The sequence below is a fragment of the Lolium rigidum genome, chromosome 1, assembly GCF_022539505.1.
Source record: "Lolium rigidum isolate FL_2022 chromosome 1, APGP_CSIRO_Lrig_0.1, whole genome shotgun sequence".
In the NCBI taxonomy this organism is placed as follows: Eukaryota; Viridiplantae; Streptophyta; class Magnoliopsida; order Poales; family Poaceae; genus Lolium; species Lolium rigidum.
The window spans coordinates 42,155,777-42,169,480 of NC_061508.1; the positions used below are offsets into that span (position 1 = coordinate 42,155,777).

Genomic DNA, 13,704 nt, shown 5'->3' on the forward strand with positions numbered 1-13,704 from the left:
GTAGCTATGTGGTTCATCTCTCTCCCATGTACTTCAATACAATGATCTCATGAGCTGCTTTACATGATTGAGATTCATATGAGTTTTGTATCACAATTCATCTATGTGCTACTCTAGTGATGTTATTAAAGTAGTTCTATTCCTCCTGCACGTGTGTAAAGGTGACTAGTGTGTGCACCGTGTGGTTCTTGTCGTAGGCTATGATCATGATCTCTTGTAGATTGTGGAGTTAATTATTACTATGATGGTATTGATGTGATCTATTCCTCCTACATATGCATGAAGGCGATAGTGTGCATGCTATGTTAGTACTTGGTTTAGTCTTTTGATCTATCTTACACTATAAGGTTACTAAATATGAACAAATTGTGGAGCTTGTTAACTCCGGCATTGAGGGTTCGTGTAATCCTACGCAATGCGTTCATCATCCAACAAAAGTGTAGAGTATGCATTTATCTATTACTGTTATGTGATCAATGTTGAGAGTGTCCACTAGTGAAAGTGTAATCCCTAGGCCTTGTTCCTAAATACTCGCTATCACCGCTGCTTGTTTACTCGTTTACTTGCGTTACTACTGCTGCAATACTACCACCATCAACTACACGCCGGCAAGCTATTTTCTCGGCACCGTTGCTACTGCTCATACTTATTCATACCACCTGTATTTCACTATCTCTTCGCCGAACTAGTGCACCTATTTGGTGTGTTGGGGACACAAGAGACTTCTTGTTTTGTGGTTGCAGGGTTGCATGAGAGGGATATCTTTGACCTCTTCCTCCCTGAGTTCGATAAACCTTGGGTATCCACTTAAGGGAAAACTTGCTGCTGTTCTACAAACCTCTGCTCTTGGAGGCCCAACACTGTCTACAGGAAAGGAGGGGGAACGTAGACATCAAACACCACTAGCTGTGTAGGGCTACAAGAGCACCTCAATGCCGGAGTTAACAAGCTCCACAACATTCGATATTCATATTTAAATAACCTTAGAGTGTAAGATAGATCAACACAATTACACCGAGAACTAACATAGTATGCACACTGTCACCATCACACTATGAAGGAGGCATAGATCATATCAATACTAACATAGCAATAGTTAACTTCATAATCTACAAGAGATCACAATCATACCCCACGCCAAGTACTACACGATGCACACACTGTCACAATTACACCGCGCAGGAGGAATAAAGTACTTTAATAACATCACTAGAGTAGCACATAGATGATATTCAACTAGATCACATAAAGAGAGAGATGAACCACATAGCTACAGCGGAGCCCTCACCCCGGGGTGAATTACTCCCTCCTCATCATGGAGACAGCGATGGCGGTGAAGATGGCGGTGGAGACGGCGGTGGAGATGACTCCGGGGGCAATTCCCCGTCCCGGCAGGGTGCCGGAACAGAGACTTCTGTCCCCCGAATTGGAGTTTCGCGATGGCGGCGGCTCTGGATGGTTTTCTCTGGTTTCGTCGAACTGGTCGAGGTTTTTAGGTCAGGGACGATTATATAGGCGGAGAGGCGGAGTCGGAGGGGCCACGGGGTGCCCAGATGATAGGGGGGCGCGCCCCCCCCCTTGGGCCGCGCCGCCCTGTGGGGTGGGGCCCCCTGGCTCCCCTCTGACTTTTCTCCGGTGCTCTGGAAACTTCCCGAAATTATAAGATCTCCGGTGTTGATTTCGTCCGATTCCGAAAATATTTCCTTACTAGGATTTCGAAACCAAAAACAGCAGAAAACAGCAACTGGCCTTTCGGCATCTCGTCAATAGGTTAGTTCCGGAAAACGCATAAATATGACATAAAGTGTGCATAAAACATGTAGATATCATCAATAATGTGGCATGGAACATAAGAAATTATCGATACGTCAAAGACGTATCAGCATCCCCAAGCTTAGTTTCTGCTCGTCCCGAGCAGGTAAACGATAAACAAAGATAATTTCTTAAGTGACATGCTATCATAATCTTGATCAATACTATTGTAAAGCATATGAGATGAATGCAGCGATTCGAAGCAATGATGAAGATAATGAGTAAACTAATGAATCATATAGCAAAGACTTTTCATGAATAATACTTTCAAGACAAGCATCAATAAGACTTGCATAAGAGTTACTCATAAAGCAATAAATTCGAAGTAAAGGTATTGAAGCTACACAAAGGAAGATAAAGTTTCAGCAATTGCTTTCAACTTGTAACATGTATATCTCATGGATAGTTGTCAACATAAAGCAATATAACAAGTGCAATAAGTAAACATGTAAGAATCAATGCACACAGTTGATACAAGTGTTTGCTTCTAAGATAGAAAGAATAGGTAAACTGACTCAACAATAAAGTAGAAGATAGGCCCTTCACAGAGGGAAGCATTGATTACTATATTTGTGCTAGAGCTTTTTATTTTGAAAACAAGAAACAATTTTGTCAACGGTAGTAATAAAGCATATGTGTTATGTATAAGACATCTTATAAGTTGCAAGCCTCATGCATAGTATACTAATAGTGCTCGCACCTTGTCCTAATTAGCTTGGGTTAACACGGATTATCATTGCATAGCATATGTTTCAACCAAGTGTCACAAAGGGGTACCTCTATGCCGCCTTGTACAAAGGTCTAAGGAGAAAGCTCGCACTTGGATTTCTCGCTTTTGATTATTCTCAACTTAGACATCCATACCGGGACAACATAGACAACGGATAATGGACTCCTCTTTAATGCATAAGCATTCAACAACGATTATTATTCTCATAAGAGATTGAGGATTAGCTGTCCACACTCGAAACTTCCACCATGAATCATGGCTTTAGTTAGCGGCCTAATGTTCTTCTCTAACAGTATGCATACTCAAACCATTTGATTGTGAAAACCGCCCTTACTTCAGACAAGACGAACATGCATAACAACTCACATGATATTCAACAAAGGTAAAAGAGTTGATGGCGTCCCCAGAAAACATGGTTACCGCTCAACAAGCAACTTACTAAGAAATAAGACACATAAGTACATATTCTTCACCACGATAGTTTTTAAGCTATTTTATCCCATGAGCTATATATTGCAAAGGTAAAGAATAGAAATTTTAAAGGTAGCACTCAAGTAATGTACTTTGGAATGGCGGAGAAATACCATGTAGTAGTAGGTATGGTGGACACAAATGGCATGGTTATTGGCTCAAGGATTTGGATGCACGAGAAGAATTCCTCTCAATACAAGGCTAGGCTAGCAAGGTTGTTTGAAGCAAACTCAAGTATGAAACGGTGCAGCAAGACTCACATATGAACATATTGCAAACATTATAAGACTTTACATCGTCTCCTTGTTGTTCAAACACCTTAACCAGAAAATATCTAGACTCTAGAGAAACTAATCATGCAAACCAAATTTTAACAAGCTCTATGTAGTTCTTCACTAATGGGTACAAGGTACATGATGCAAGAGCTTAAACATGATCTATATGAGCACAACAATTTCCAAGTATCAAATTATTCAAGACATTAGACCAATTACCACATGTAGCATTTCCCGTTTCCAACCATATAACAATTAACGAAGCAGTTTCAACCTTCGCCATGAAAATTAAAAGCTAAGAACACATGTGTTCATATGAACCAGCGGAGCGTGTCTCTCTCCCACACAAGCATTTATTCAAACAAAAACAAAAACAAACAGACGCTCCAAGTAAAGTACATAAGATGTGACCGAATAAAAATATAATTTCAAGAGAAGGAACCTGATAATTTGTCGATGAAGAAGGGGATGCCTTGGGCATCCCCAAGCTTAGATGCTTGAGTCTTCTTGAAATATGCAGGGATGAACCACCAGGGCATCCCCAAGCTTAGACTTTTCACTCTTCTTGATCGTAGTATATCATCCTCCTCTCTTGACCCTTGAAAACTTCCTTCACACCAAACTCGAAACAAACTCATTAGAGGGTTAGTGCATAATCAAAAACTCACATGTTCAGAGGTGACACAATCATTCTTAACACTTCTGGATATTGCTCAAAGCTACTGGAAGTCAATGGAACAAAGAAATCCATCCCACATAGCAAAAGAGGCAATGCGAAATAAAAGGCAGAATCTGTCAAAACTGAACAGTCCGTAAAGACGAATTTTATTGAGGCACCAGACTTGCTCAAATGAAAATACTCAAATTGAATGAAAGTTGCGTACATATCTGAGGATCACTCACGTAAATTGGCATAATTTTCTGATTTACCTACAGAGAATTTTTTCCAGATTCGTGACAGCAAAGAAATCTGTTTCTGCGCAGTAATCCAAATCTAGTATGAACCTTACTATCAACAACTTTACTTGGCACAAAAAAACACAAAACTAAGATAAGGAGAGGTTGCTACAGTAGTAAACAACTTCCAAGACACAAATATAAAACAAAGTACTGTAGCAAAATAACACATGGGTTATCTCCCAGGGAGTTCTTTCTTTATAGCCATTAAGATGGGCTCAGCAGTTTCAATGATGCACTCGCAGGAAATAGTATTTGAAGCAAAAAGAGAGCATTAAGAGGCAAATTTAAAACACATTTAAGTTTAACCCATTTCCTATGCAAAGGAATCTTGTACACAAATGAATTCATGAAGAACAAAGTGACAAGCATAAGAGGATAAAACACGAGTAGCTTCAAGATTCTCAACATAAAGAGGGGAAACTTAATATTATTAAGATGCCTATAACCATGTTTCCCTCTCTCATAATAACTTTCAGTAGCATCATTGATGAAATCCACAATATACCCATCACTTAAAACATTCTTATCATGGTTCATATGCATAAAAGTATCATTAATTTTGGCATAAGAAGAATTCTTCTCATTAATAGTGATTGGAGCGAGATTATTATCAAGAATTTGAACATGGTAAACAAGTTGCATATTAAGGGAATTGTTTTTGGTAATCCAATCATGACTATGACAAGTTTCATAAGGATAGTTATAACCTATATCATAGCATTCTTTATAATAATCATCAAAGGTCGGAGGCACATTGTCATCATAAGAAATAGAATAGTTATCTTTCACGAGTCGGTTTATCCGTGACCATACCATCATTGTTATTAGAAGGAGATGTATCAAACACATAATGATCAGTAGCAAAAGGATTTTCAAACACCTCTTCCCCAAGCTTAGAGCTTTCTATATCATTATGGGAGGAAGCATAGATAGCACTGATACTATGGTAATTATTATCATCCTCATTTTCAGAATTAGTTTCCCAGAGATTTGCAATATCAAAAGTAGTGTGCTCATTCAAATCATGATCACTAATGTATGTAAAGAGCATAGGAAGATCATCGTATTCAGATTCATTATCATAATAATCATTAGGAGCAACATACTTACGGTTACCTAGCGTTATCTCATTCACGCGGGGATATGCCGTTACCTCTTTCTTTTTATTCTCCTTCTTCTTCTTCTTCTTCTTCTTCTTCTTCTCTCCCTTCTCCTCGTTCCCTTCTTTAGGAGGAAGAGGCTTGAAGGATGGCTTGTCCGCATAACCTGATTTACTTTCAGAAACAATAGAAGAAACTTGGGAGGATCCCTCCTTTTTATTAATTAGTTGAAAACACACAGCGGTCCTATCATATTTTGGCAAGGTGTCATCTTCTAAAATATTTTGTATGTAAGTATTTGTATGGCTATTATCAATGCAATAAGAAAAACACCCATGCAGGACATCATCAATATCAAGATCACTCATATGTAACAAAGAGATTTTTCTCGACAGTTCTTCACACCCCAAAAATAAAGTAAGTTCATCATGCTGATTAGGAGTAATTTCATCATCACAATACAAATTTGCAGCACTCATTGGGTTCAAATTATCATTGGAGGAGCATTGAAAATTAAAATGACCCACTTCATGGCAAACTTTACAAATAAAAGGATAGAGGGCACAAATTTTTTTACCAAGATCATCTAGAGCCCTAAACCACTTTCTAGTTTTTTCATTAATATGATGGATACAATATTCACCTTTGATTTGATTAATTCCACAAGGTCTATGCATTCCACAAAAATTAACATGCTTATAGGAAATAGCATTCTTAGGAGTTTGAGCATGCTTATTGCAATCATTAACAACAATTTCATTCTTCATGCAAGCCTCTTTAAAAGGTTCATGATACTTATCAAAATTCTTTTTAGGCAATTCAAAATTAGAAGCAAAGGCTTTATAAAGATTTGCAGCAACTTGAGAGTCAAGACCATAAGTAGCACTTATATTTCGGAATTTATCAGTATCCATAAAAGCTTCAATGCATTCATAATCATAATTTATACCTGACTCTTTACCTTCATTGTTCTCCCATCCTTCAGCGTTCTCCTCAATCCGATCAAGAAGATCCCACCTAGCTTCAACCTCCTTGCTTGTGAAAGATCCCTCCGAACAGGCATCCAGATAGTCCTTGTGTTGTCCTGAAAGCCTCGCATAAAAATTGTTAACAATGACATTACGGGGGAGCTCATGAATGGGACATTTAAGCATTAGTAACTTTAATCTCCCCCACGCTTGAGAGATGCTCTCTCCATCACGAGGATAAAAGTTCTAAATGTGATTCCTATCAATATGCACTTCATAAGGAGGATAAAATTTAGAGTAAAAGAGAGATACAATTTCCTCCCAGCCAAGAGAATGACTATTCTCCAACAATTTATACCAATGCGCCGCTTTACCAGACAGCGAAATAGAGAATAGCTTCTTCCTCACTTCATCCATAGAGATACCTGCACACTTGAATAACCCGCATAATTCATGCAAAAACAGTAAATGATCTCCAGGATGGACAATTCCATCCCCTTCATAGCGGTTATCCATAACACGTTCAATAATTTTCATAGGTATTTTATACGGAATACTTTCAGCAGGTGGATTTAAAATATCGAAGCATCATTAGAGTTATCGCATATGGGAGATAAAGCATTATCAGAGCAAAATATTTCTTCCAAAGCTGAGGAGCAAAAAAGATTATTTTTATATAAACTAGCTTCCCCAAGCTTAGACTTATCCATAGCATTAGTAGTAATTGCGTTCATACCAATAACATTGCTACTAGCATGCAAATGCGGTTCCATAGGTTCTTTAATTTTTGCATCACACAATTCATGTCTTAACTTAGGAAATAAAATAAGAAGCTCATTGTTGTCCATTATGCCTAACTAGTGTAAACAAGAAACAAAAAGATGCAATTGCAGGATCTAAAGGAAATAGCTTCGAGCACAAACACAACGGCGCCAGAAAAGTACTGTTACCTGGAACCGAAGTATGAGTGCCTTTTACCTTTCCTCCCCGGCAACGGCGCCAGAAAAGTGCTTGATGTCTACGGGAGCTTCTATTCTTGTAGACAGTGTTGGGCCTCCAAGAGCAGAGGTTTGTAGAACAGCGAGCAAGTTTCCCTTAAGTGGATCACCCAAGGTTTATCGAACTCGGGGAGGAAGAGGTCAAAGATATCCCTCTCAAGCAACCCTGCGATCACAATGCAAGAAGTCTCTTGTGTCCCCAACACACCAAATACACTTGTCAGATGTATAGGTGCACTAGTTCGGCGAAGAGATAGTGAGATGCAAGTAATATGGATGAGTATGAGTGGTAATAGCAATCTGAATAAAATATGGCAGCGAGTAAACATGCAATAAAACAGTAAACAAACGGAGATTCAATGCTTGGAAGCAAGGCCCAGGGATCCTGCTTTCACTAGTGGACACTCTCAACAATGATCACATAATAGGACTACTCTACACCCTCTTGTTGGATGATGAACACCACTAGCTGTGTAGGGCTACAAGAGCACCTCAATGCCGGAGTTAACAAGCTCCACAACATTCGATATTCATATTTAAATAACCTTAGAGTGTAAGATAGATCAACACAATTACACCGAGAACTAACATAGTATGCACACTGTCACCATCACACTATGAAGGAGGCATAGATCATATCAATACTAACATAGCAATAGTTAACTTCATAATCTACAAGAGATCACAATCATACCCCACGCCAAGTACTACACGATGCACACACTGTCACAATTACACCGCGCAGGAGGAATAAAGTACTTTAATAACATCACTAGAGTAGCACATAGATGATATTCAACTAGATCACATAAAGAGAGAGAAGAACCACATAGCTACAGCGGAGCCCTCAGCCCCGGGGGTGAATTACTCCCTCCTCATCATGGAGACAGCGATGGCGGTGAAGATGGCGATGGAGACGGCGGTGGAGATGACTCCAGGGGCAATTCCCCGTCCCGGCAGGGTGCCGGAACAGAGACTTCTGTCCCCCGAATTGGAGTTTCACGATGGCGGCGGCTCTGGATGGTTTTCTCTGGTTTCGTCGAACTGGTCGAGGTTTTTAGGTCAGGGACGATTATATAGGCGGAGAGGCGGAGTCGGAGGGGCCACGGGGTGCCCAGATGATAGGGGGGCGCCCCCCCCTTGGGCCGCGCCGCCCTGTGGGGTGGGGCCCCCCTGGCTCCCCTCTGACTTTTCTCCGGTGCTCTGGAAACTTCCCGAAATTATAAGATCTCCGGTGTTGATTTCGTCCGATTCCGAAAATATTTCCTTACTAGGATTTCTGAAACCAAAAACAGCAGAAAACAGCAACTAGCCTTTCGGCATCTCGTCAATAGGTTAGTTCCGGAAAACGCATAAATATGACATAAAGTGTGCATAAAACATGTAGATATCATCAATAATGTGGCATGGAACATAAGAAATTATCGATACGTTGGAGACGTATCACCTATTCGTGTGTTTCGTGCTGACTCTGCAGGAGAGTATATCTCCCAGCACCTGCGTGGTGTTCTTGCTGAGCAGGGCACCCTTGCCCAGTTCTCGTGTCCCGGCGCCCATGCTCAAAATGGTATCGCCGAGCGTAAGCATCGTCATATTCTTGGGACTACCCGTGCTATGATGATTGCTTCCTCTCTTCCGCCGCATTTCTGGGCTGAGGCTGTCGCTACGTCGACTTACCTCATTAACATTCAGCCTTCTGCTGCCCTTCAAGGTGTAATTCCTCTCGAGCGTCTTTCTGGTTGCTCTCCATATTACTCGATACTTCGTTTATTTGGTTGCGTTTGCTACGTTCTTCTCCCTCCTCGCGATCGTACCAAGCTGACCGCTCAGTCTGTTGAGTGTATTTTTCTCGGATACAGTGATGAGCATAAGGGCTATCGTTGTTGGGACCCCGTTGGTCGTCGGATGCGCATCTCTCGTGATGTCACGTTTGATGAGACGCGTCCCTTCTATCCTCGTCCCACCTCGGGTACTTACCCGGTGGATGATATCTCTTTTCTTCTTTTTCCGGATGCACCCCCTGCTATCCCATCTCCTCCCCCTCCTAGTCCTGATGCGCCCCCTTCGGCGCCATCCTCTCCTCTGTCTAGTCCACCTAGTACTCCTCGTTCTCCGGCTTCGGATCCTTCTGATGCTGTCCCTTCTTCCGCTTCTTCTGATGAGTTGTCCTCTGTTGATGACCTTCCCCCTTCACGGCCTGTCCGCCAGCGTCGTGCTCCAGCTCGTTACTCTCCTAGTCAGTATGGTCTCTCTGTCGTTTCCGAGCCGACTTCTTATCGGGATGCCGAGCGTCATCCTGAATGGCAGCTTGCCATGGCTGAGGAGATCGCTGCGCTTGAGCGCACTGGCACTTGGGATCTTGTTTCTCCACCTTCTGGTGTTCGTCCTATCACGTGTAAGTGGGTCTATAAAATTAAGACTCGCTCTGGTGGATCTCTTGAGCGCTATAAAGCGCGTCTTGTGGCTCGTGGCTTTCAGCAAGAGCACGGCCGTGACTATGATGAGACTTTTGCCCCTGTGGCTCATATGACTACTGTGCGTATCCTTCTTGCTGTTGCTTCTGTTCGCCGCTGGTCTGTCTCCCAGCTTGATGTTCAGAATGCTTTTCTTAATGGCGAGTTGAGTGAGGAGGTTTACATGCAGCCTCCTCCTAGGTATTCTATTCCCGATGGGATGGTTTGTCGTCTTCGACGTTCTCTCTATGGTCTCAAACAGGCCCCTCGTGCCTGGTTTGAGCGCTTCGCCTCTGTGGTGACTGTTGTTGGTTTCTCTCCTAGTCTTCATGATCCAGCACTTTTCGTTCACACTTCTCCTCGTGGACGTACTCTTCTTCTTCTCTATATTGATGATATGATCATTACTGGTGATGATCCTGAGTATATTGCCTTCGTCAAGGCTCGTCTTCGTGATCAGTTTCTTATGACTGATCTTGGTCCTCTTCGCTATTTTCTTGGCATTGAGGTTTCCTCCACTTCGATGGTTTTTCTATCTCTCGGGAAAAGTACATTCGGGATCTTCTTGCTCGTGCTGCTCTTAGGGATGAGCGCACAGTTGATACTCCTATGGAGCTTAATGTTAAGCTTCGTCCCTACCGATGGTGATCCTCTTCCCGATCCCACCCGTTATCGCCATCTTGTTGGGAGTCTTGTTTATCTTGCTGTCACTCGTCCTGATATTTCTTATCCTGTTCATATTCTGAGTCAGTTTATCTCATCTCCTACCACGGTTCACTATAGTCATCTCTTGCGTGTTCTTCGTTATCTTCGTGGCACGATCACTCGTCGCCTTTTCTTTCCCCGTTCCAGCTCTCTCCAGCTCCAGTGCTATTCGGATGCTACGTGGGCGAGTGATCATACGGATCGTCGTTCGCTTCTCGCTTACTCGTGTGTTTCTTGGTGGTTCGCTTGTTGCTTGGAAGACGAAGAGACAGGTCGCAGTTTCCCGTTCGAGTGTTGAGGCTGAGTTGCGGGCTATGGCTTTGTTGATTGCTGAGGTGACTTGGTTACGATGGTTGCTTGCAGATTTTGGGATCTCTGTTACGACACCCACTCCACTTTTGTCCGACAAGTACAGGTGCTATCGTATTGCACGTGATCCGGTCAAGCATGAGCTGACCAAGCATATCGGTGTTGATGCTTTTTACACGCGTGCACAGGTACAGGATGATGTTGTTGCGGTTCATTATGTGCCTTCAGATTTGCAGTTGGCGGATTTCTTTACGAAGGCACAGACTCTAGCGCAGCATGATTTCTTACTCTCCAAACTCAGTGTTGTGGATCCACCATGAGTTTGAGGGGGGGTGTTAGATGTATATATCTGTATATTGTAGTTTCCCCATATGTTAGGGGGCTTTCCGCATATATGCACATGTACATGTACTATATATTGTAGCCTTTGGCCCCCCTGGTAATACATCAAGTATATTGACCTAACAGTCACAATGTGTCGCGGCTGCGTAGTGTGCCATAATAAGGGATTTGAATGTGAAGGACCCATTGCCGCTCCAAGTCCAGGTCCATACAACATCGGTGTCATGGTTTAGGTGCATATTCGTGAGCTCTTCTGATATGGCAACGACCTGCATAAAACCCTGTATGGTGATTGGTCTCTTAAGACTACCCACAATGGGAGTATCATAGGTAGTATCATGCATTCCATGCATGCAAAATGCTGATGTGGCAGTGCTATTAAGGAGGAGAGAGATGATACTAGTATCATAGGTAGATACAATATCATAGCACATACTACTAGAAAAATTAATGTCAAGTAAATCTTGTACATCTATTTGCATTGAGATTCTACAAAACAATTAATATATGGAGACTATGATACCATGCATTGTGGAGATAGTAACATGTAGTAGTAGCATATGCATGATACTTCTATATGATACTATGCATTTTGACTAGTCTAATGTCATTGATCCACGCACCCTTGACGACCGCTTCCGCCACAGTTCTTCTTGCCTTGGTTAATGGGTTTATGAGCTGATAGATCATTATCGAAAAATCAGCTGATAGATGTATGATGCGACTTATATCTGACATAGAATCCGATACTTGTAAACCGTATCTTTATACACTTGCAATTGCAAATTAAGCAGCTTTTACACATGAAGGTAACAAGCAATCGTAAGGAGGTTAACTCCAGGGAAGCTGCCTTAAAACATGTAGCTCCATCAGAGCTCCCCCTCGCAATGATTAACTAGCTTATTATCACTGTATACATTGAATCAAATTAATGTATCATATGTATAGTATAAAATTATAAGTATGGTTATCACCATGCGTGACCAGTTCTGGTCTTCGCTTGATTAACGATTTGTCAGTTGCTTCGTCTTCTCCGGCTAGCTCCACTTGAGAGTTCCGTTCAGTTGAGAGAGGAGAAGCTCCAGAGCGCAATGTGGCCTTCCTCCTCCCAGCCGCACCCTTCCTCCATCTCCATGGGCGCCGGCGCGAAGAAGGAGCTGCACGGGTCCATCATGGCGTACTCCATGCACTTGGGCGACTGGAAGAACGCGTCGATTTCCGCGAGCGTGCTGTAATCCGGTAGGCCTCCTCCCATGTCGTAGCCGTCGAGGTCGGCCGTGTCGCTGCTGGCCGTCGTCTCCGGGGAGCTCACTGCTGATGCATTGCTGGAGCTGCAGTCCGGAGTGATGTCACTGCTGGAGCTGCAGTCCGGAGTGATGTCACTGCTGGCGCTGGGGCTGGCACTGCCGGCACAGGTGAAGTCGATGGGAGCACTGGCACTGCCGGCGGCGGCGGCGGCAGCGACGCGCTGGATGGACTTGGGCGACATGGCGGCGGGCGGGAGGTCGAAGGGAAAGCGTACGGGGAAGTTGAGCTCGGCGGCGGCGGAGGCACCCTTGAGGCAGAGCAACGCGGCGTCATAGGCGCGCGCCGCCGCCTCGGCGGTGGAGTGGGAGCCGAGCCATATCCTGGTCTTCTGCCCCGGCGCACGGATCTCAGAAACCCAAGCGCCCCAGCTCCTCATCCGCACGCCCTTGTACGTCCTCATCTTGCCGACATTGCCGTGGCCGCCCAGCTGCTGTTGCTTCGCCGCCGCGCCGCCATTGATCGCCGCTGTCTTCACCATGGCTAGCCGCTAGCTTTTCGGTTCCTTTGCTTTGAGTCTTTGACGAGACGGAGATGGTTTGTAATAACGCAAGGCTTGTTGGTCGATCGGTGTGCTTGTGTGCTTGATGGTGTGCTTGATACTCTGACGGGTTATATATTTATAGGACACACAAGCCACAACTCAAAACTGTGTTCTTTGCCAGCTAATTTATGATTGTTTACGAATTGTTTAGCAGTTGAATAGCTAGTTAACAATTGTGTTCACATCGCGTCGATACTGTGGATGCAATATCTTGGGTCGTACATTTGCTAATAATGCAGGGTATAGTATATTATTGTAAGATGAGGAAAAGGAAGCATCCTGTGTGCGATCCATGTCTGTTAAGGTAGTCGAATTAGCTTTCCCAGAGTGTACTGTGTTAGCATAAACTAACAGTAGCTTTGATTCGAGTGTGGCTTGTTCGGGCACGACTTGTACAGCTAGCTGGGGAGCTCGCCTGGCTGGCTGGCTAAACCGAGTGCGTCAAGTCTCAACACGCGCCTACCTTTCTTTCAGTCTGTCACTGAGAACAGTTGCTAGCTTCAAAATCGTAACTACGCCTGCTTCCTGACGGCTAATGTCAATCACGTTCTACAGGACATGGTAAACGGCTTCGAGATGCATGTAAGCTAGATTGCAAGTTGCAGCTGAACGAAGACCAGTGGGTGATCGATCGATGGACTTCTGTGGCCTTCTCACATGTGAGATGTTCGTCTTTATCGAAAAATGTGACATGTTCGTCAACTGCTAGCATGTGGCCTCGGAGTGAAAATC

The 13,704-nt window shown here is 43.3% G+C and overlaps 1 protein-coding gene across 1 annotated transcript; it reads right to left on the bottom strand.

Moving 5' to 3' along the window:
• Nucleotides 1-11,889: 11,889 nt before the first annotated feature.
• Nucleotides 11,890-12,909, bottom strand: LOC124671772 (ethylene-responsive transcription factor ERF014-like). Its single transcript, XM_047208106.1, has one exon. The coding sequence runs from the start codon at nucleotides 12,907-12,909 to the stop codon at nucleotides 12,184-12,186; it is 726 nt and encodes a 241-aa protein (XP_047064062.1). The 3' UTR covers nucleotides 11,890-12,183.
• Between the last annotated feature and the right edge of the window lie 795 nt (nucleotides 12,910-13,704).